Raw genomic sequence first — 23,342 nt, forward strand, 5'->3', positions numbered from 1 at the left:
ATGAGAGGCCTGAGGAGGTGACACCCCCGTGATCCCTCCTGCTCCCTGTCCCTGAGCTGTGCCAGGCCCTGTGACTTGTGTGCTGGTAGGAAAGATCCGGATTCCCAGCTGTCGTCTAGACCCGGCTGCTTCTCCCAGTGATGTGGATTCCCTCTTCTGGGGCTGTGGGCCGGAAGCCAGAAGACCTGGGTTCTAGTCCTGGGCCCGCATTTACTGGCTCGGTTGTGGTCAGTCACTCAAGCCCTCCGAGCCGCCCCCATCGCCCTTGTGTGGCTGAGCGCACAGGGACAATGAACTTGAGTATACACATCCTTCCCTGTGGGGTAGGGCTCAGCGGAGGAATTTTCTTAGCATCTGGTTGAACTCAGTCCCAAGGGCTGGAGGGGACGAGGAGATAATTGTAAAGCTCTCGGGAGTCGTTCTCTGGCCTAATTTGGCTTCTGGATGCTTCCTCGAGCCCTCAGGCATAAACTCAGTTCTTTGATACACACAGCACCTCCTCTAAAGGCCTTGTCCGTCTCTGCTTGTAAATGGTGTGTGATTGGGGGGGTGACTCTGGGAAGACTATTTAAAGAAGCTTATTAACATCGGAGAGAAAAACTCGAGTCGGACTTTCTTTTTTTTTAAATCACAAAAGCAATCGGTGAATACGAAAATGGTGCAAAATATAGGCGGCTCCTGTGTCAAAAAGAAAACGGTTTTTTAATCCATCCTATGTCAGAGCATTAGCCATCAGGAGGGAAAACCCCAGCTTATTTGAAAACTGGGCAAATGGCATGAACAGGCAATGCCTACACACAGAAAAGAAATGGAAATAACAAAACAAGCCCATGGAGAAATGTCCAGCTTCACTGGTGATCAAAAACATGTAAATTAGAATCGTGTGTGTATGTGCATTTTCCAGACGAATTGGCAACGGTTAAAAACAGAGAAGATGCCTGTGCAAAACGCGTCGCGTTGTTCTTCTCCGGGGTCTGGGGAAACAGGCGCTCTCACATCCTGCTGCGGGGAGAGTAAACCAGGTCAGCCTTTCTTGAGGGCCATTTGGCAATTGGGATCCCGACTTAAAACCACCAGCATTTCACCTGGCAAATCGGCCTGGAGACATTTACCGTATGACAGTGATCAGAGCAAAGGACACACATGCACGTTCAAAGGTTGTGACTACTTTGTTTATTTCTTTTGGCCTCGCCCGTGTGGCATGTAGAAGTTCTCCAGGCCAGGGATCGAACCTGTGCCCCAGCAGCGACCCGAGCCCCTGCAGTGACCACAGCAGATCCTTAACCTGCTGCGCCACCAGGGAACTCCCCATTGAGTTGTTTGTAATGAGGAACAACTGGAAATAAATTCATTCCTCCCCCCCACCCCCGGAAGGCCCTGCTTTTCACTGTATCCGCTTCTGGCTCCAGGGAGCCCATTTCATGTATCCGTACAGCAGAGGACCCCTCGACCTTGCAAAATCAGGAAGGACATTATCTGACAGTAAAAGGTGTCTATCATTACATGCAACAAAGGCTAGAGAGCGAGAGGTATCTGGAGGAAAGAATTAAAGAGCTGCACAGCTGAGCAAATGTTAATTAAAGTTGGAAGCAAAGCCCCGTATTAACAGCAGTTGGTGGAAATTTGAGTGCGGTTTTTTTTTTTTTTAACACCTTTCTGCTTTTGTTTTTCACGGGTCTGTATGAAACATGCCTTTCTTCAGCAACCACATAAAATGCCACTTAAAACAAGCTCAGCACAAAAGCAAGGGCACATCATGTTGCAGAATGAGCAAGATGAGGCCAGATTGAAGCTGGAGATATCCTGGTGTTAGAAGCCTAAAGAAGAAGCAGGTGGCCCCGTCACAGAGCAGTAGGAGGAGGGCTGGGGTGGGGGCCGGGAGGAGTGTTGGGGGAGCCCAGAGCCCCTGAGCGGGAGCAGGGCTGGTGGAAGGTGGAGGTGGGCCTGGGAGGGACATGGAAACCAACCCAGGAGATGAGAAGGGGGCTTGAGAGCAGAGAGCCCTAGGAGGCAAGGCACAGCGGATGCAAAGCCAGAGGGGACCTCCACGTGGCATGCTCTAGAATCTGAAAAAGTGTGATAGCCATTGAAATGTAAGGGGGGGAGGGGTGATGAGCTGAGCTCCGGTGGGAGGGAAGAGCAGGACGTTTATTCACAGCCCAGGAAGGCCCTTAAGTGATGCACGTTTTTTCAGTGGGGAGCTATTGCAAGATTTTAAGTAGGCACCAGACCTCCTCAGTTAGGTGCTCGGAACTCCTGCTGCCTACAGTGTTGGGAGCTTGCAGGGCTCAGCGCAGGTGACAGAGGGCCCGAGGCCTGATGGGAGCAGAGCAGCAAGTGGGTTTGGGGGAAGTGCCCCTGGGTCCCCTCGGAGACCCCAAAGCAGAAGCTGGAAATGCTGCTTTCAGAGTGAGGAGCACAGAGGGCGTCAGTGCCATGAGGGGGGAGCAAGGCAGGCTCAAGAGAGCATCCTAGTGGAGGGAGTCCTGAGAGGCGTGGGGGGAGCGGGCAAGGGGAGGGCAAGGTAGGGGAATGCTGAGGACCTGTCCAGAGGATCCAGTGGCCAGGTGTGTGGGTGCGAGGGAAGACACCGCGGCAGGGCCCTGAGCCCTCTGTGGCAGGAGGAGGCGTGGGAAAAGGAGAGCGTCCATTCCAGCGGCCGGAGCACAAGGAAGTGGGGGAGTGCGGCGGGGTTGTGGCGGGGGCGTAGAGGTGATGCTTGGAAGCAGTGCGTGTGTCTGCTCCCGCTATTGTGGGAAAATACCACCCACCTCGAGGTTAACCAGCACCCCTTGATTTCTCACGACTGGGGGGCCGGAGTCCAGATCGGGGTGTGGGCAGGCTTGTTTTCTCCGGAGGCCTCTCTCCTCCGCGTGCAGGCGGCTGCCTGCCTGCGTCGTCCTGTGGTCTTTTCTAACCCAGCGTGTGCAACCCTGCCGTCTCTCTGTGTGTCCAGACTGAATCTTTATAAAAAGAGGACACTAGTCAGACTGGACTCGGGCCCATCCTAATGGCCTCACTTAAATGTAATCCTCTCCTCCAAGGCCCCATCTCCAAGCTGGGTCTTCTTTCAAGATGAGTCCAAATACAGGCACATTAGGAGGTTTTGGGGTTAGGGCTTCGGCCCAGGCAAGGGGGGGAACACAGCTCAGCCCTTAACAAGCAACACTGGGGCACGCGGAGGATGCCAGTGGCACCTCCCAACTCCGTGGGGGTTGGGGGTGGCGGTGGGGTTCTTTGAGGGAAAAGAAGGGTCTCTACCTGGGAGGGAAGCAGGCACCTGGCCATGAAGGTTCAGGTCCTGCCAGGCGGTCAGTACGTTCGGATGGATGCAAACAGGAGGGCCCAGGACAAGCTCCCGTGCAGAGGCTGCCTCGCGGTGGGGCAGCGGAGGAGGGGAGCCGGGTGGGGGGCGGACGGGGTCTCCCACGCCCCTGCCTGATCGGTGTCCTGCCTCCCGCAGCCTGTAACTGCAACCTGCACGCTCGCCGCTGCCGCTTCAACATGGAGCTTTACAAGCTGTCGGGGCGCAAGAGCGGGGGCGTCTGCCTCAACTGCCGCCACAACACGGCCGGTCGCCACTGCCACTACTGCAAGGAGGGCTACTTCCGCGACCTGGGCAAGCCCATCACCCACCGCAAGGCCTGCAAAGGTAGGCGGGGCGGGGCCGGGGGCCGGCCCTCCCCCCCCTCTCCTCCCCCCCACCCCTCTCCTCCTCCCCCCCCCCCCCCCCCGTCCTCCTCCTCCTCGTCCCCATGGCACGCACGCACGCACGCACGCCTCGCAGGTATTTGGAGGTGCAGGGAGGAACAAAGGGGCGGTGGAGGAGCGGCCCGGGAGAAGAAAGGAGGTGTGAGCCCCGCGAGGGTGCAGCCTGGGCCCCGCCCCCTCCGCGCGCACAGGTGCGCCGCATACCACAGGGCGAGGGTCATGTTCACCCAGCTTACAAAGGACCCTCTTTCACCAAACCCCGCACAGATGCATGTGGGGGATGTGTGCGCGCCCCCACCGCCCGCCCTCCACGCCCCCACAGACGCGCACCTTCGCAGCGGCGGCGAGGTCGGCCGCATGGGGAGGGGCGAGGGGGGAGGGGCTCAGAGGAGCGCTTTAATCCACCTGCAAATAGTTTCACGTCTCAGGACAAAAAAAAAAACCTACAGGGAGACGGGGACTCTATTTTCGCTCACCGAAGCAAGCAGTAATGTTTTAACTTTTCGCCTGTTTGTTTTCTCCACTGACAAAAATGAAGCAATGGTCAGATGACTCAGAGGAGCTGATGAAGTGCCAGGGGATTTAGTGACCATGGGGAGGGGAAAGTGCCCGCCCCTTCCCTCCCCCAACATTTGCTTTTGGGAATTCCAGGAACCAGGGTTCTCCGGGTCCAAACTTGGGGCCTGGAGCCAGGGCTTGCTGTGAGCATGGCTTCCGGAGGAGAGAGTGGTCTCTGAGGGCTCCTGGGCCCCAAGCCAGCATGGATGGGGGTCCTCCCAGGGACCCGTGAAGACCCTGGCGCGGGGCGGACCCGGGCCATGCAGACAGGCCCAGATGATGGGCTGCAGCAGAGAACCCCTTCTGTGGCCACTGCTTAGCCTTGGATGCAGCCAAAGTATCATCTTCTTAACAGGAAATCCACCAGATGTCGGGCACTTGTGTGCTGGACTGATTACATAATTCACAGGCTCCAGTGCAAAATGAAAACCCCTGGGGCTTCGTGTTCAGGAATTGCTAAGAATTTCAAAATGGCCAGTAGAGTTTCGACCAAGCATGTACCCTTCTGAGTGCAGGGCTCCCGAGGCTGGCCCTGCTCTTGCAGAGTGCTTTTCTCCAAAAAGCAGGGTCCTGTCTCTTTGCTCCAGGAGAAACCCTTGGATTCCAAGTGAGCGGGGATGGATAGGGTGGCTCCCAGCACACAAGTCCACTCTACTTCCAGATCTGTGGACTTAAGGCTGCCTCTGGTGGTTGCTGAGAGAAATTTAAGCATAAAGGTAGCTGGGCTATTTCCACATTAAAAACAACAAAGAAACAAAACCCCAAAAAACAAACTGATCCAGGTGAGAATCCCCTGGAAGCTTTGAGCTGGAACTGAGAAGATGACCTGGGCAAAGGGATCCAGGAAATGCCTCTGGTGGCAGCAAGGCAGGGGCACCAGGGAAGGAGGGCTTTGGGTTTTCAGAGAATGGCGTTGGAAGGGAGCCAGTGCCTTGTGCCCACGTGTTTATTGTCTTTTTTCTACAGAAGAAATTGGAGTCAGGGTCTTGTAAACAAACTGCTTGCGCATAGATTTCTTGGGGATTTGGCCAAGAAATTTTAGTCAACGAGAGCCACTCAGGTGGGCAGCCCTGTGCTGGTGGGTGCAAAGGTCTGGTCTCTGCCTGAAAGGGCAGTGGTCATTTCCTGTGGTGCCAGTTTCTGCTGTCAGAGCAGGGAAGGCATGTCACCTGGAGAATCAGGAAGGAGCAGGGCCTTGGTCATCTTGCCATCTGCCTCCCCTCCCTTTCCTCTGCTGCTGTGGGGAGGGACGAAGGCTGTGTGTGGCTTCTCACTGCTGGGAGTGAGGTGTCAGGAGGCCACAGGGTCGTGGGAACCCGCAGATCATTCTCCCAGGCTCTGCCACTCTGGTTAAGGATGCTGGCTTCCTTTGCTGGTTTCCAGGAGGGACAGATGCGGGCAGATGAAGGTGTGATCCTGCCTTAGTTCAAATACTGTGGCCAGCCTGGGTGGCTGTGTCTTTCCTCCCAACCCTTGACAGCAAGTGCTGCGGTGGTAACCTGGGAGAAGAACCCATCCATGGAAGAGGAGAAACACAAGGATGGACTCTGCTCAGCACGACACCTGCTTATCCTGCTGGGGAAACGTCTCAGGAAAGGGGTGGCGGGGACTCTCAGTGCCTCCTGATTGGTGGAGAAAGCCTTCAAGGATCCTGCCTCCTGATTGGTGAGGAAAAGCATTGCCCTAAGTGCCCTGTTTCGTGATTGGTGAGAAAGACAACGCCTGAAAGATCTGCTTTCTGATTGGTGAGAAGAATGTGATCTGAAAGGGCCTGCCATTTCATTGGTGGCATGCCTTGAAAGTTCCGGATCTTCCCCCTCAGCTCTTCTTTTCCTGGTGTCACCGCCTGAGGGGCTGTGGGAACGTTGAATCAGCAGTTCCGTCACAGAACTCTTCCTACCAAAGAAAGACGCTGGGATCTTGGCATAAACGCTGTGGGAGTTCAGACACCGGCAGGGGATGTGTTCCCCGGAGATCTTCAGACAGGGGTGTCTCCATCACACAGGCACACGCGCGCGCGCACCGTGGCGTCCACTGTCCTGAGGATAGTTTAAGGAAAGGGTTTCCTTGGTTGAACCATTTGGTCCCAGCATTTTGATTTCGGATGGTTTGCTCTCAGAGGCTTCCAGAATCGTGTAGGTGTGGAGTCACCCCCAGCCCTGGCCCTGTGGGAGATCTTGAAGGCTGCACTTCTCTGCTCTGTTTCAGATGCATTTTCTGGGGTCCTCTTGACTCCGATTGGCCATTGGCCTGAGGGTGCTTGGGAATAACCCTGCGGGGGGGCGAGGGCGGGGGGCTTTTCCCCCTGACCTCCCAGGGCCTGGGAGGAGCCCTGGGCAGGGGCTGAGGCCACCCATACACTGCTGGTGATTGGCTGCCTCCCAGCCTTGTTCAGTTGAGAGCAGGGGTGGAACCCAGACAAGAACAGCTTGGAGCAAGGGCACTCCATCCCAAACAGCATTGCCCCGTCCCCATTGGGGAAGTTTCATAGCAACAAATTTGTTGGGTTCTTTCTGCCCTCCCCTAGTTTAGAACCAGACCGGGGCTGGCAGGGCTGGTGCATACAAAGGACTGTAATCAACATGCCCAGGGGACAGGCGGCTGCACTCTCCCCCTATTCAGCGCGATTTCACAGCCCTGGGAAGGGCTCATTATGGCGCAGGCTGTTGTCCTGCACAAAGTCAGACCAGATGAATCTCTCCCTTTTCTCGCAGAATGCTGTGTGAATGATACTCGTCCTGGAATCTGTCAGAAGATAGGCGGTTTTGTTTACCATTTGTCTTCTTTATGGACTTGCGGGCTCTTTTTCTTTAGAGGCAGCAAAGAAGACTTACCATTTAACCATTTCAGCCATGCCTCCATTTAAACGATATTAATTTATCATCTCCCCAAACCATCTGTGATGGATAAAGACATTCCAGGGGGCTCCCGTGAACCGAATTGTGATGAGAAGGGGACGTTGCCCACCGCATCTAGCATCCCCGCTCAGAGCTGCCTGTTTCTTTTGCCCGTTCAAGTCCAGTCAGCAGGGCTGAGCGCTGCCTGGCCGCTAAGAAGGGGCGGGTGGTGTGAGCAGAAGCCCGTGCTGGTCCACACCGTCTTTATCAGGACTTGCTCGCTGCCCCCATCCCCCGCTGTTTCTTCCAGCAGCTCTGCCAAGGGTTGGGGAGGAAGCTGGTGCCTGGGGCCACCCCCTGGGCTCCTTGACCCTCGGCGTTGTAGCCAAGGCTGAGAAGCGGGACAGTAAGGAGAATGAGAAATCAGTACGGAGACTTGCTCGTGTGTTGAGCAAGCGACGACTCAGAGGGGGCCTAGGATTTCTTCCTTAGAGAGGAGAGACTTAGCATCCATAAGTTTCAGTGTTTTGATGGCGTCTTGCTGAAAACTGGGTGGAGGGGGATGTGTCTTTACAATTGTAAAAGTTTGCATCCTACTGGTAAGTCTGGGAGCTTAGTGGTACAGTCTGATGCTCTAGTGTCCAGATGAAAGATGGGATGGAGCAGTCATCACTGCTACATAGTGTGTGTGAGAGAGAGAGAGGGAGAAAGTCTAGCTCTGGTCATCTGAGGGTTTAGTGGCAGCACAGCTAGGAACCTGAGACCCCTGTCCCTTCCGGGCTGCAGGGTTACGTCCGTGCAGCCTGTAAAAGCCTAGAAATCAGAGACGCCCTTGCATTTTGTGGGCTCCTTGTCACCGTTCCTCTTCTGTCATCTTGGCGGCTGCGGGGAAAGGGGTTGGTCGTCTTGGGTGGAAGGTACTCAGTGGCTGGAGCGGCTCCCAGCTCAGAGGATAGAGACCACAACCCCAGGGTCCAGTCGAGGCCAGCACCCGTGGGGTGTGAGCCCGTCAGAGGAGAGGCGAGCCCCTGGGGACGAGCTCAGCTCCACCTGTGGCCTGTGCTCCCCGGGGAGCGCAGGGGTCAGAATCCTGATCTCCAGCTTGGCTCCAGTCTCAAGGCCCAGCGAGCATCACACGAGTCACGGGCCCTCCCTAGACCGTGGTCTCCGCATCCGTGAAGTCGCATTCAGATGTACCGTCTCTCGTCCCTCCCGTCTCTCGTCCCTCGAGGCCCCTCCAGCTTTGATGTTCCGCATCCCACGTGCTCGCTTTGAAAAACCTTTAATTAAAAAAATTCAAAAATCTATCATTTAAAAAATGATCCAGGAGTTCCCGTTGTGGCGCAGTGGTTAACGAATCCGACTAGGAACCATGAGGTTGCGGGTTCCATCCCTGGCCTTGCTCAGTGGGTTAACAATCCGGCGTTGCCGTGAGCTGTGGTGTAGGTCGCAGACGTGGTTCGGATCCCGAGTTGCTGTGGCTCTGGCGTAGGCCGGTGGCTACAGCTCCGATTTGACCCCTAGCCTGGGAACCTCCATATGCCGCGGGAGCGGCCCAAGGAATAGCAAAAAGACAAAAAAAAAAAAAAGATCCAGTAGAACAATGTCTCATGTCGCTGAAGTTTGTGACTTGAGGGCTCAGAGAAGCTGGCAGAGCCGGGACATCAGGTGCAAGTGGTGGTGTCCCAGTCTTTACAGATGAAGAGAGTCACCCATCTTGTGACCCGGCCCTCGAGGTCCCCTGCTCTTCTGAAGCGGGATCTTTCAGGCCCAGCCCTCCATCTCATTCTGCTGGGCACCCCTGGCCAGTTTCGTCACCTCCCTGGGTGTCAGTCCCCTTGCCTCTGAAGGCTGCTCTCATCCTGATTCCATATGGACATTCCTGGAGAGTCCCCAGGGGCCCGGGGCTGAGCAGAAAAGCCCCCGATCCTCACGCTCCCCTAGTTAACAGGTGCATTTTACTTGGGAAATCGCATTTGCTGCCAGGGAGCAGCAGGTGGACCCCAGCCACAGGCTTGGTATGAAGAGCTTTTAAAGGCACGGAGCTTGGATTTCTTGAGACCGGGGTTCGAGTTCCACCTCAGGGCGAAGTGGTCACTCTTTGGTGCTTCTGTTTTCTCATCTGAAAATGGGAATAACAGTCCCTTCTAGGGTTTCGGTGTAGACTAAATGAGAAGATGTAGAGCTGCTGCGTGCCTGCCCGAGCCAGTGCATGCCCTGCGGACCACACCCACACACTCGGGCACACTCTGGGAACCATCTGTAGGACCTGTGCCTTTCGCCTCAGCTGTAAATCAGGTGCAGGAAGCCCGGAGTTAACGAGATCTCGGAGGGTCCAATAACCAGTTTGGGGTTACGGGGCTCCCCCTTCCACTCCCTGCCGTCTTGCTGCAAAAGCGGTGGGGGAAAGAGAGGCCATGCGACTTGAAACATTTACTCTTTTGTGCCTTCCTAGCGACCGCTGGGCGAAAGAAAAGCAGAGCCTCGGAGGAGGTGAGAAGAAGCTGGCGGATTATCTGTGGCTTTAAATTCTCCTCGCTCCCTCATGAGCACGGAGAGTCTAGGAGTGGGCAGTGTGCGTGGGCGAGGTCGCCCGTGGTCTAGGATGTGACAGGAGGAGCTTTCCTGTGGGTCCCTCCTCCTCTCCTCCAGATTCACAGGGGCCACGAAACGGCCTCTTCCCCACAGAGAGGGCGAGGGCGGCAGATTGGCCCCGAGTGTTTGCACTGATCCAGCACGTGCTTAGGAACACCTGCTCCATGTGGGAGCTGGGGTACAGCGGGGCCCAGGCCAGACACGTTCCCTGGAGCCCGCTGACTTTCAGCATCCTCTCTCCTCCTCCCCGACCCTCACAACAGCCAGAGCTCAGCCTGGCCCACGTGGCAGGGCCCGCCCGCCCGCTCCTGCTTGCTTTGTGGGAGGCGTCCGAGGACACAGAGAGCCTCACTCCGGGCGGGCGAGGAGGGGTTTCGCCCTAACCCAGCGCCTCAGGCAGAGGTGGGCCTTGGAGTCCCAGGGCCCCCTGCCTGGCTCTAGGCAGCTGCCACCTTCACCGACAGCAGCACCACAGCTTCAGGGCAGGGTGGTTTCTCTCCCTAACGCTCCCCTCTGGGCCTTGGAGGCCCAGTGGGTCCTGGAAGGGGTGTGTCTTCCAGACCTTGGCTGGGCAGGGCTGCCCCCAGCACCTGGGGTTTGGCCCTTTCTTGAAAGACCGGCACAGAAGGCTCCCAGCACAGGGCTGCCCATGGGCAGGGTCCCCAGAGAAGCAGTTGGTGCAGGCCTTGCCCCCGACCCCGCGCCAGCCTCCTGTTCAGCCTGGACCCCCAGCGCAGTCCCCGCTGAGGCCCCGTGGGCCACCTCTTGGAAACAGCCCTCAAGTCAATGCATCAGTGAGGACTGCTGTGGGGTACATGCTGGGGGACCCAAGTGGTCACAGAGGCTCTGACGACTGCTCCCTCTGCGTGTGTCTGTGTCCTCTTGTCTTAGGAGGACACCAGTCGTGTTGCTTGGGGCCCAGCCTGGTGGCTGCATTTTACCTTTATCTGCTCTTTAAAGAGCCTGCCTCCAGGTGCAGTCGCATCCTGAGACACTGGAGTCAGGACGTCAGCGTTTGAATTCCGGGAACACTCATTCAGAGCTTGAGGCCAGTGCTCCACGCCTGGCGTGGCCGCGGGAAGGACGTCTAAAGTGAGGCCCGGTGCCGTGGTGGCTCTCTCTTCTCTCCTGCGTGGGGCTGCTCCCCTCCCCTCCACAAGCAGGTGTCCTGGGGTCACTGCGTGGAGCCAGTCCCCACGGGAGCCCAGGATGGATCTCCACAGCTGTGGCGTGAGCTGCCGTGGAGAGAGGGCCAGCCCAGAGGGTGCACCGCCCCGACGGAGGCCACAGGCCTCCAGGGCAGCCTGTCAGAGGGAGCAGGAGGGGCTCGGGACAAGCCTCCGGGATTGGGGTGCCCTGCCTTCCAGGTCAGCTTTGTGGCGCCCTTCTCAGAGCTGACAAACCACATCTCAGAGAGGAGGTTCGGCCCAGTGCAGCGGGGAGTGGTGTCGGGCCCCTGGGTGTGGAGGGAAGGCCTGGCCGCAGGAGCGGTTTTCCGGTGCCCTGAGCCAGGACACTGTGCTGGACTGTGGCTGTGCGGGTGATGGCCCCAGGGGGCAGGCCGTGCTGCCTTGAATCCTTGGAGCCGTGTGGAAGCCAAGCCCTAGCCTGTTGAGCCGGAAGCGACTCTAGGGCAAGTATGGACTCTGTCCTTAGTGGGGAGCCGTCGGAGGCTCAGAGAGAGCGAGGCGCTGATCCAGGGTCGCACAGCATTAGTGGCAGGGCAGGGTCAGACCGGGATCTCCTGACGCCCATCTGAAACATCTGTGTGTCCTGAGCTGGCTGTTCCCGGCTGATGACCTGGAGCAAGGACAGTCTGGTTCTCCTCTGAGCTGGGAGGCCCTCCAGCCCGCGTGGTCGTGAGAAACCGAACCCTGCTGCCTTCTCAGGCCCCGGGCTTCCGCCTGCTCTCACCTTCCTCTTTGTGGAAAAACGAGTAGGTTGTGCCCCAGGCCCAGGTGCTGCCTGCTGCGTGCAGAGGGGTGACTTCCCAGGGACCGGCCTGACCTCTGCCCCAAGTGGCTGACTTCCAGGGAAACAGGAGTCACCCAGCAGCTTCCTGTGGCGGAAGATGTTCTGACCCAGACCTGGTTCTCGGCAGAGTCAGGGTGGCCCTGCGCTCCCCTGCCGGCTGTGGCGCTGTGTGTGCAGGAGCGTCTGTGGCATCTCCACGTGTCTGGGTGTCTCGGGGTGTGGGGCTACAGCAGGATCCCTTTGGCTTTCTCTCCCTAAGGACCAGGGCCGGCGTCTCCTTGGTAACCAGTGGGCAGCTCAGACCTGCTTCCTGTGACACAGCTGGCCAAGTCCCTTGTCCAAGGCATTCGAGGACCCACTGCAGGCTGTGGTCACCCGGCAGCGCTCCCCACACCTTGAAGCTCACCCTTCTTTGCACAGAGGGTGTAACTTAGGCTTTCCTTATTCATGGGCTTTGGGGAAGCGGCCTTCCTTTGGGACCACGTAGCTTGGAATTGAGAAGGAGCACAGTGAAAGTCTCTCTTGGGACCGCATTTGGCTGCACGTAACGGAGATTCCACCTGGCCTCGATGTCACTAGGGATGCGTGTATGTCTCCTGGCAGAACAAGAAGCCTGGGGGCAGTCCGGGGGGCGAGGGCCCTGGCGATGCACTCAGAAATCAGGCCTTTCCATCTCCCAGCGCTGCTCCCTCTGCCGGCAGTTCTGTTCAGTCCGTGGGCTCCTCTGTACGGTCATGCCAAGTTCATAGCTGGTGGGAGGACCAGAAGGGTGTTGGAGGAGGGTGTGGATGTGCCCGAGTGTTCCCAGGTGTCTGGGTGGCTGTGCTGCGCTGCAGGAGGGCTCCACCGTTGGGGGTGGTTCCACCCTTTGTGTCGTGGTCTGTGCACATGGGTCAGAAGAATTTTCCAGCGTGGCGAGGTGAAGAGAAAGAAGAGTTTGAGATATGAGATGGATGCTGCTAGCGCAGCAGGATGACTTCCTGATGATCTAGGGGAGCTGCTGCCCAACATGTAGTCATGTCTGTTTTTATAGCCCTGGGAGAGCAGCGGTCACATGATACACCTGCTGACCTGCTGATTGGTTGAGGGCAGAGGGGTCCTATGATACACTTGCTGGTTGGTTGGGGGCATATAAGGCCTCTAGAGAGGTGGGGTGAGGAGTGGGCCACATACCTTTCCTAGTCGGGGGCAGGAGGGAGTTGGCCAGGTGGCTCAAGGAAGGGGAGGGTATATTACAGTCAGATGGGTGGGGCCAGGATAAGGGTCTGGGAATTCTTGTCTTGGCCGGAGGCTTCGAGGTCTGTCTCCTTGAAGGGCCTTGAAGCCTACCTCCCTGGAGGTGCCCTAAGCAGCCTCCAGAGCCCCCGCCCTCTGGGACCCAGCCAGCTTCTCTTGGGGAGCAGTAATTTGCGTGGCAGCCCAGCCTCCTGTCTCTGGGAATCCAGGCAAAAGGGCCTGGCAGAATCTTGGGAGAAAGATTCGGAAGCCACACAGCAAAGCGCCCTCTCTTTTAATCAAAGGATGGGCCTAAGGGTGTGCCTGCTCCACAAAGTGGCACAGCTGCCCTGCATCAGTGAGGATGGCCCTCAGCTCTGCCCACCCCAGCTGGCAGCACGCCAGCCGCGCCATCGAGGGTCCACCTGCTTCCTGGGCCCGTGGGTGAGGGCGCTGCACACCCCTTCCCACCAGGCTCTGCTCTGGGCCAGCTCCGGCCTCGGCAAAGATGACCTGGACCTGGGGGTGAGTGGGCTCTGACCCTCCAGTGACCAGGCAACCTTCGGTGACCTCTGTCTGGCCAAGTCCAAGGCCCCGAAGTTACTGGCACACAGCTGCGTTCCGTCAGCGCGGCGGGGAGGGCGTCTTGGCATGGCTTTCCGGATTACTAGCAGGCCTGCGAAGCAGCCACGGGAGGTCAGCTGGCAGCAGCCTCGGCAGTCCATGGCCACCCGATGCCCACGCCCACGTCACGGGCTTGGGCACCTGGTCCCATGCTGGGCCCTCTGCTCTCATGAGGCCCGCTCAGAGATGCTCCTCGGGCTCCCTCTCCGTTCCCATCACAGACGGATCTGAGAGGCTGGAGGGGAAGGTCAGAGGTCACCTCCCCTCCTCCCATGATCATCCACAGCAGGCATCCGGGCTGGGGGGGGAAGAAGAGGAGGAAGAGGAAGAAAAAACCAAAAGGGAATGAACTTGAATTCATAGATTTAAGATGCGTTTCTAACAAAAGGACTCGCTGCTCCGTACAGGGGAGGGGTGGGACAGTGCCCTGTCCCCCCCAGGTCGCGTCCCCGGCCCTCCTCTAACCCGACACGGAATCCCCGTGGCCCCGACCCCCACTCCCAGGGCTTCCAGAAGCGCTCTCGTGTCCACAGCTTCACAAACCGTTCCTGACCTTCCTCTGCTTCCCGCCGCCGCCTCCCTCCTCCTTCCTCTGCCTCCTGCTCCTCCGCAGCCACTCCTGGGCCCGAGGCCGACCGGGTGGGAGCGGCTGGATCTTCCCCCAGAGCCTCGGGCCTCACGCTGAGCAGCTCCGCTGCGGGGAAGAGCTAATTTGGCTCTTTGGGGAGCTCCGCTCTCACTTATTCCCGTGGAGATTTTTTCCATTTGGGTTAGAAACAGAGCAGCTCTGGCACCAAGTGAAATTCCTGCAGGCTGTCCTCCTGCAGACAACTCCCTACCCTCTCCAGGATTCCCTGGGGAGGGCGCGGGGGGGCCCGGGGAGGTGGGGACAGGCCGAAGACTGGCCTCCTTCATCCTGCCTCCCCTTGGCTTCCCGCACTTTGGGTCCACTGCCTGCATCCAGGGTGGCAGGGGACTGTATCTGCAGGTACCGCAGATCTTGCTCAAGCATCGCGGAGTTAGGGGGTGTCTTAGTCCACTTGGGCTGCGCTAGCAAAACGACCAGAGGAGTGCCTGTTGTGGTCCAGTGGGTTAAGGACCCAGTGTTGTCTCTCTGAAGATGCAGGTCCTATCCCCGGCCTTGCTCAGGGGGTTAAGGATCTGGCCTTGCCGTGACTGAGGCATAGGCTGCAGCTGCAGCTCCAATTCGACTCCTCACCCGGGAACTTCCATATGCTGCAGGTGCAGTGGTCAAACAAAACCAAACAAAACCGAAAAACCCGCTGTGGGCTGGGTGACTTAGACAACAGCTACGTCTTGGTTTTGGAGGCCGGGAATCCAAGAGGAAGGTGCCTTCGGACTCAGCGTCTGCTGGAGGCTGCCTCCTGCTCCGCAGACTGTGGCCTCGCCGTGCGCTTGTAGAGAGATCCTTCTTAATTCCTCCTCCCATAAGGGCGCTAAGCCCACCGCGAGGGTCCCACCTCATGACCTCCGTCAAACTGAGTTACCCCCCAAGGGCTTCACCTCCTAATGTGGGGGGTGAGGGCTTCAGCGTATGAATTTGCAGAGGGGAGCGGGACAGCCATTTAGTCCGCTGTAGAGGGGATGTCCCCTCAAACTCCTCTGGTCATTTCATGGCTGGGATCGGGTCCTTGGAACACAGGGAGGGAGCCTCAGGGCACAGTGTGACAAGGGGGGGCAACCCCAGCGCTCTGGCCTGGTCTGAATTGGGAGGAGGGTTGTGGGATGCGCAGCCAAGGACCCGAGAATCAGGGCTTCGTGGCCCCTCGCAGCTTGGGCCACCCCTTTCTGCGAGGCCCTGGAGCCACTCTTTGCATCTGGAGTTCAGCGATCCCCGTGACGCTTCCTAGTGCTGCACCTGCTGCGTTTCGTGTTCCGAAGCCTGAGTCTCAGACTGCTGGCTGCACGTCACCGTGGGTGGACAGAGCAGAGTGGGGATGGCAGTCTAGGAGGGGTGTCACACCTCCCTGCTGACTCCCTCTGACCTGGCAACCCTCAGTGCTCCATCAGGCCCCTCCCCCCGGGGTGGGGAGGACCAAAGCCTGGGGGCCAGAAGCTGGCTGGGGGCAGAGGGGGCAGAGGGCACGCACCAGCCGGTCCAGGGCAGGGGTACCCCCAGTTCCGCCTCCTGCACGCGCTATAACCCCACAGCGTGTGTTGGCCTTCTTCCCAGGGTTCCATAAGGGCCTCTGGACATTCCTGCTGCCCATACACTCCTTTCAAGGCCGTCAGTTCTCATTCTCTTCCTCCGCTTTCAGGTAGGCAGGTGGTCCATCATCAGAGCTTCTGGAACGTGCGGGCTTGCCAGCCCCAGCCTCGCTCTTCCGCTGGGCTGGGGTCCAGGGCACTGTTGGCTGGGGAGGGCCCCCCCAGGGGTGCGTGTGTGTGTGCGTGTGCGTGTGTGTGTGTGTGTGTTCTGGCCACTGCTGCCCTCTGACCCCATGTTGTGTGTTCTCTGCAGCCTGTGATTGTCACCCGGTGGGCGCCGCTGGCAAGACCTGCAACCAGACCACGGGCCAGTGTCCCTGCAAGGACGGCGTGACCGGCGTCACCTGCAACCGCTGCGCCAAGGGCTACCAGCAGAGCCGCTCCCCCATCGCCCCCTGCATAAGTACGCGGGAGCCGCCTTCTGGAGGCGGGGCTTGGGCGGGGGGCGGGGCTTTCCGGAGGCTGGTCTCCCCGCCCCCATCCAGTGGGGGTAGTGCTGATTCCCGTGGATCTCTGCGCTCAGAGGGGCCCCATGAGACCTCCCCAAGCCCATCTGTGTCTCTCTGTTCTGACAAAGACGAAATTTCCTGTTCCCCCAAGGGAATCAGGCTCCTCCCCTTTCCCCGGGTCCTGCTCCCATATTCCACCTTGACCCTGGGCCTGCAGGGAGTGGGGGACCTGAACCAGGGGCGGCCACTACTGCTGCTGCGGGCATGCCAGGAGCCCCTGCCTCTGGCAGACTCGGAACAGAAAGGACGGAGTCCACAAGGCCTTGGAGAGAAGCCCGGCAGGGCTCCCATGCAGGCCCCCACCCTTAGGAAGGATGGCAGCCTCCCCGAGGTCCTAGAGGCCCTGGCAGGCCAGCTGTCAGCCCCTGAGATGCCAGAACCTGGGGAGGGGGATGAGCAAGGTGGCAGGGGCCACTCAGGGGCTTTGCGGTAAGAGTTGTAACATCTCACAACTGGTAGGATCGCTCAGGTGTTCCAGGTGGAGGGGCTGCCCTGGGTGGAAGTCAGACCTGGCTGGGCACTGCTGGCCTTGACTGCCTCGATTCCTTGTGCAGGGCCGAGCCCAGAAAGGGGAATGAAGGAGGAGAAAATCCAGCCCACTTGGCAGACCCCAGAAATAAGTCTGCCTCTCTGGAGCAGGGGTGTGCACCCCGCCTGGGGATTTGGCCCACAGCCTGTTTTTGTGTGGCTTGATGGTTTCTTGCTTTTTGTTTATTTATTTGTTTTTTTAAAAATGCTTTTTAAAATGAAACAAAAACGCAAAGACTAACAATTGATGACCTGTGAAGATGGTATGAAATGAAGAGTTTTGTGTCCATAAAGTTTTACGGGACCCAGCCATGCCTCTTTGTTCCTCTGCTGCCCGTGGCTGCTTTGAGGCTGTAAGGGCAGAATCGAGTAGTTGCAGGACACACCCACCAACCCCGGCTTTAGGTTTTCAGTGCCTGGAGCTCCGGCTGGGTACCAGCTTCTCAGGACAAGTTGGAGGAGCCTGGAACAAAGAGCCTGAGGCAGGAGTTCCTGTCATGGCTCAGTGGTTATCAAACCAGACTAGCATCCATGAGGACGTGGGTTCGACCCCTGGCCTCACTTCATGGGTTAAGGATCCTGCGTTGCTGTGGCTGTGGTGTAGGCCGGCAGCTATAGCTCTAACTGGATCCCTAGCCTGGGAACCTCCATATGCCATGCATGTGGCCCTAAAAAGCCAAAACAAACAAACAAAACAGCCTGAGGCAGAAGCAGGAGGCTGGGGGGCCCCCTCAGCCCGGCAGCCTCTTGGGGTCCTCAGAGTGGCCCCCACAGACCTTGCAGGGAATCCCCCCACACCAGGGGGGAGGCTGAGATACGCCTCATCCGTCTGACTTGGGTGTGGCCTCACATCCAGGACACATTGGCTGCATGGTTCCAGCAGCTGTTCTGACCACTTGCACCATCGGGAGGTGTTTCGTGTTGGCAGGGGTCCAGTAATAGCGGATAGCCCGAACCCCAGCCCCAGAAGGTTGAGCTTGTAGCCTCCATCGAGGGCAGAGCAAGTTGAAACGTTTTTCACGTCTAATTGTCAGGGTCTCAAGGCTCACCGGGCTCTCTGCCGTCCATCCAAAAAGCTGCAAAGTGAACGTGATTAGAAAGAAAGCTGGGAGTTCCCGTCGTGGCGCAGTGGTTAACGAATCCGACTAGGAACCATGAGGTTGCGGGTTCGGTCCCTGCCCTTGCTCAGTGGGTTAACGATCCGGCGTTGCCGTGAGCTGTGGTGTAGGTTGCAGACGCGGCTTGGATCCTGCGTTGCTGTGCCTCTGGCGTAGGCCGGTGGCTACGGCTCCAATTCAGCCCCTAGCCTGGGAACCTCCATATGCCGCGGGAGCGGCCCAAGAAATAGCAACAGCAACAACAACAACAACAACAGACAAAAAGACAAAAAAAAAAAAAAAAAAAAAAAAAAAAAAGAAAGCTGGAGAACACCGGCACTGCCGTCTGGGCTTCTGAAAACATGGGGCAAACAGATGAGGTTGCCCTTTAAAGGGACTCAGGAGCCGTCGAGTTTCCCAGGAAAGGCTGGAACCAGCATTTCTCATCCCCAAGGGGACAAGCCTTGCAATGGAGCTGATGTTTCAGAGTCACAGGCAGAAACCTTGGGAGGCGGGAACTCCCGCTTTCAGAGACGCTCTGTCCCTCCCCCCTTGCTCTGGGAAAGGCTGGGCTGGTGCTGAGGGCGGGCCTTCCCGCCAGCACCCTACAGAGCCTGGCTCCATCCTGAGGCTTCTGTGAGCTCCCCCTGCCAGCACCGGGCCACAGGCACCCAGACAGTGCCTAAGATGCTTGTGTCTGTTTCGCCACAGCCCTGGGAGCCCCGGGGCCAGGTAGCTCATGTGGGCTCAGAGAGGGCCAGGTATGAGGCCTGGCGTCTTAAGGAGCTGCTGACAGTGCACCTGTGGCTCGGTGTTGCTGAGAAAGTCACCCGAGGGCAAGGTTTGACTCCAAAGCCAGGGCTGGTCCTCCGCCTGTCCCTTCTGAAGGCGCAGAGGCTGGCTGCATGGGTGGCTCAGGTTGCCCCAGGCCTGAGTAGTCCATCCCGATGCCCTAAGCCTCAGGTGCCAGCCCATCTAGAGACCAGGGGTCCGAGGGAGGTCTTCCCCTCACAGTCAGGTGTTTGGTCAGAATCACACTGCGGGGACCGCTGGTCACATGGTCACTCACCAGGTGAGGTGAGTCTTTGCCTCTCAGGGACTTTCTGTCTGTGGTTTGGCCTCAGCTGGAGAGCTGCGAGGAGGTCCCGTTGTGGCGCAACAGGATCAGCGGTGTCTTGGGAGCGCTGGGACAAAGGTTCAAGCCCTGGCCCGGCACAGTGGCTTAAGGATCTGGCCTTGCCGTGGCTGTGGCTTAGGTGGCAGCCGTAACTCGGATCTGATCCCTGGCCTGGGAACGGCATGTGCCGCAGGGTGGTCGAAAGAGAGCCTTGAAGCCTGGGTCTCTTGCAGGGGTGGGCTGGCCCTCCCGTCCTTTGCCGAGCACAGGCGTTTGTGGGAAGTAGTTGCCATTTTAGGTGGAAAAGGAATGGTGCCGGTAAAACTTTGGTCAGGCCCTTCCATCTTCCGTGTGGTCAGCCCGTTCTGCCCACTGAGGAGACACCTTAGCTTGTGAGGTGGGAGCCCGGCCAGTGATGCAGGCTTCTCTCCGCACGCGGGAGACCCGTCCCAGCCCCCCGCATGCCACCCCGGCCACGGACCCCTTCCCCTCCACCGAGCCCAGGTCAGAGGTGAGCCGGGCCACCCAGCTTGGTGGCGATGGTCACAGGGCCTGGGGACCCCACCTTCTGCCCCAGGGGCCGAGGCAAGTCCGTGACACACGCAGACAGCAGAGGGGGCAGGGTCCTGCCTTGCCCTCCCTCCCGTGCCCGCCGGGTGGAGGGTCAGCTCAGCGGGAGAACAGGCAGTGCGCCCGGCTCCCCCGGCCGGCCTTCCCCTCCTCCCTGACCATCGGCTGCTGGGGGAGGCCCGGGCTCCGGAGGGAGGGCCCAGCAAGGGGCGGGGGAGCCGGTGCCGGGTTCCCGCTCCTCGAGGCCCACAGCAACGTGTTCTTACCCTCTTTCCTCTTCCGCCCGCCCGGAACCTCACAAAGAGATCCCCGTGGCGCCGCCGACCACCGCCGCCAGCAGCGTGGAGGAGCCCGAAGGTAAGCCTGCCTCCCGCCCGCTGTCTCGCTTTCGCCCTGGGCTGGGGTGGGGCCGGGGGCGGGGGTTAGAGGTGGTGCTGGTCCGTGTGAGCCGTACCAGTAGCCCTGGGCGGGACTGAGGAGGATGGAGCCACCGGGCATTTGTCTGCAACATCCCTCCAAGAGCAAAAGGGAAGAGGGTTTACGGTTGCCCACTAGTCTGTCCCCAAGACCTGGGACCCTCAAAGCCTTGATCCTCAAAGCCAGCAACGAAGACACCGCCTCCCCGCCCAGCGCCATTCCAGCTGCGGGTCTGCAACTCCTCCTGGGGGCTGCAGAGAAGGAAGGAGACGGGTGGTGGGGCTGCAGAAAGGCACCCAGAGCACCGGGGTCCCCAGACAGAATCCGGGGAGCCCATGAATGGGGACGGGAGGATGTCAGCCCCCAGCTGTTGCCTCCCCTCTACCTGAAGTTCCCTCCATGGCCGAGGCAGGCCACATACCACAGTGGTGTCTAGAGCCCCGGTGATCTGGCCACCATCAGAAATCACAGCCGTTTGCACATCACGTTAGCGCTGGCGCGGCTCTCGTGAAATACTGCTTGTGCTCGCTCACTGCTTCAGAGTGATGGAAGGTACCAGACCGGCCACTAGATCCTGATTTATAATCATTAATAAAGAAATACATACATTACCTAACTGTATCATAAATCTGGGGTTTTGAAAATATTTGGGTAAGTGTATTTCAGTATTTATTAATTTCTTACACAGTCCTCTGTGTTCTACTTTTGCATTTAAAAATATGACAGTGAGAAAGGGTCTGTGGACCCCACCAGTCCTCGATACAAAAAGGGTCACCTGGCCCTGGTGTGGGGCACAGAGAGGGCTCGGAGCCTGGCTGGAGGGGGCACCAGGTGGAGAGCAGGTCAGGCTGCACCCAGCACCCTAGGCCTAGGGCCACACAGGGCTTTTGTATACTGGTACTTGGAACAGGAGTGGGAAGGGGGCCGGGGGACGGGGGGGGGCAGAAATGGTGGCAGTGGGGCCAAGCATGGACAGTGGTGTCTGCTCTGGGGACCCCTCGCTCCTCTCCAGATCAGCCTGTGGGAGAGGCCTGCACACCCATGTGGTTGCCCGCATACTGGAGAATAGACTGGATGTTTTGAGTATTGGCCATGCCCTGGGAACTTGAGAGAAAAGAGATGCGGAACTTGGCTATTGGATGTGCACAGTCACCAGACAGCCCTCCTATAGGAAAAGGCAGAAAATTTCAGGGAGCACCAGAGGCCACGCCAGGGGGAACCACAGGTATTCTGGTCCCAGATTGTTGGGGAGAGTCTCAAGAGCGTCGTCAGTCACCTTTGGCTGAGCCACGGGGCTACTTAGCAGAGGACTCGTGCTAGGAAGGGGTTGGAGGGGCCTGGGAGGCGGGATGAGAATGGCCTTTGGTAAAAACACGAATCAGAGGAACGTTCCCAGGTAGTTCAGCTCTCAGGTAGAGCGGTTTGGAAGCGAGAAGACGCTTCGATTTAATGGAAATTTTTTTTTTTTTTCCTAAGAGCTCAGCGTTTTATTACTGAATGTGTTATATAGAAGGCTAGTCAGGAGACCAAAGCCCCCGTCATCATCAGCCTCCTCAGATTCTTCTTTCTTCGCTTCTACTTTCTTCTCCTCAGCTGGGGCAGCGGTGGGGGCTGGGGCAGGACTTCCTGCTGGTGCAGTGTCAGCTGCTGGGGCAGGGCCACCAGCCCCCACATTGCAGATGAGGCTCCCCATGTGGACACGGGCCAGAGCCTTTGCAAACACGCGTGGCCAGAATGGCTGAACATGCACACCTGCTGCTTTAACGCGGGCCTTGATCTTGTCCTCCGTGACGGTCACCTCATCGTCATGCAGGAGGAGGGCAGAGTAGCTGCAGGCGACCGCCGAGACAGAGGCCATGGTGCGAACGAATGCTCGGTGGGCGCTGCTGGGCGCAGTGCTAGTCGCTGGACGAGGTGAGGGCCTCGCCCCGGTGCTGCCTGAGCTTCCTCGGAAGGTCGGAGCCCCTTAGCGGCCGCTGAGGAAAGTGATTTAATGGAGTCTTGATTCTTGCCTCCTGCATGAGTCCCACGGAGATCAGCTCTTTGGGCTGAGTACATAGCTGATCACAAGGGCAAGGCAGATCATTCTCCCGCTTCCCATCTTTCTGGTCCTTGAAAGCTTGACTTTAGGTTTCTTGCAGTGGTTTTTGGCTTTTTCTTCCAAGTTAGAAATGGGCTGGAGTTCCCTGGTGGCCCAGCACATTGAGGATGCAGTGTTGTCACTGCTGTGGCTCTGGTTGCTGCTGTGGCCCGGGTTCCATCCCTAGCTTGGGAACGTCCGCATGCCATGAGTGCGGCCAAAAAGAAAAGGAAAAAAAAAAAAAAAAGAGAGAGCAAGAGATGGGCAAATGGAAAAAAAAAAAAAAATAGAGCAGAAAAAAAGAATTCGTGTGATTTCTGTACAAGCCATGAGAAGTTGTAAAGCATGCAGTGACTATCACTCAACCAACCAAGAAAGGCTTGTAGCATCTTCGTTTGAAAAGTCTGTACCAGCTCTCAGTGAACTTGGGGGACTCCTTTTGAATTTGTCACTGTTTATTTCCTTTCTTCCTCTGGACTTTTTTTCCCTTTTGTTTGTGCCTGAGGCACGCGGAAGTTCCTGGGCCAGGGATCGGACCTGTGCCACAGCAGTGACCCAAGCCATAGCAGTGACAACACTGCATCCTAAACTGCTAGGCCACCAGGGAACTCCTCCTTCTGGACCTTTAAAAGCACGATTTAAGTGGAAGCAAAGAGTCAGTGCACACCGACAGAGCGCTATCTTCCCAGTGGGGCTGAGTGAGCAGGTGTGCTGCTTGTTGGGGTGCTGTGTCCTTGGCCAGACCTTTTGTAGCCGTACCTGGGTCTCTGGATGCCCAGGATCTCTGATGCTGTCTCTGGAGATCTTGGGCCATGCCCAGACTGCCGGCGCTGGGACTCTGGGGTCTGCCACCCCAGAGAGGCCCCGTTCGCCTTGTCTCAGCAGGAGGGACTTTTGGGCAGGAGGCCAAGGGGCCCCCCAGGGAAGCAGGGCCTGGGAGCTAAGTGCTTCCAAGCCCGTCGATACGCGCAGTGTTTGAATAGGGAAGGCCTCGGCTGCCTGAGAAAAGCTTGTTTACTTTCGCCTGCAGAACGGAGGAGAATTAATAAACGGAGCCGAATTTGTTCTGAAGGCTGATGGGCATAACCTCACCCTGAACCCATCCTCTTGAAGGGCCAGCCTACCCCAGGGAATGCTGTCCGCCTGCTCGCCGGGTTGGCCAGTACCCTGTCTTGGGGCAGGGAGGGGGAGGAATGCTATGCCCATGGTGCTGGGGGGCGCCGGGGGAGGGGGGAGGTGTGTGTATGTGCAGTGGCAGAGGGTAACAGGCTGGGAGGAAGA

At 58.2% G+C, this 23,342-nt stretch overlaps 1 protein-coding gene, 1 long non-coding RNA gene and 1 pseudogene across 5 annotated transcripts in view; 1 reads left to right on the forward strand and 2 right to left on the reverse strand.

Moving 5' to 3' along the window:
* Window positions 1–23,342, forward strand: part of NTN1 (netrin-1) — a 202,748-nt gene that overhangs the window by 130,577 nt on the left and 48,829 nt on the right. For 3 of the 4 annotated variants that reach the window (XM_021066258.1, NM_001044548.1, XM_021066257.1), the window contains 3 exon segments: window positions 3,464–3,652; window positions 15,997–16,146; window positions 19,868–19,921. In XM_021066258.1, coding sequence (XP_020921917.1) covers window positions 3,464–3,652; window positions 15,997–16,146; window positions 19,868–19,921 — 393 coding nt within the window. 4 annotated transcript variants of the gene reach the window in all.
* Window positions 1,634–3,455, reverse strand: LOC110255884. Its single transcript, XR_002336844.1, has 2 exons — window positions 3,262–3,455; window positions 1,634–2,963 (listed from the first exon to the last, which is right to left on the reverse strand). It is a non-coding gene; the product is annotated as an uncharacterized LOC110255884 (long non-coding RNA).
* Window positions 21,321–21,979, reverse strand: LOC110255883 (annotated as a pseudogene).

This window comes from Sus scrofa, chromosome 12 (genome assembly GCF_000003025.6).
Source record: "Sus scrofa isolate TJ Tabasco breed Duroc chromosome 12, Sscrofa11.1, whole genome shotgun sequence".
In the NCBI taxonomy this organism is placed as follows: domain Eukaryota; kingdom Metazoa; phylum Chordata; class Mammalia; order Artiodactyla; family Suidae; genus Sus; species Sus scrofa.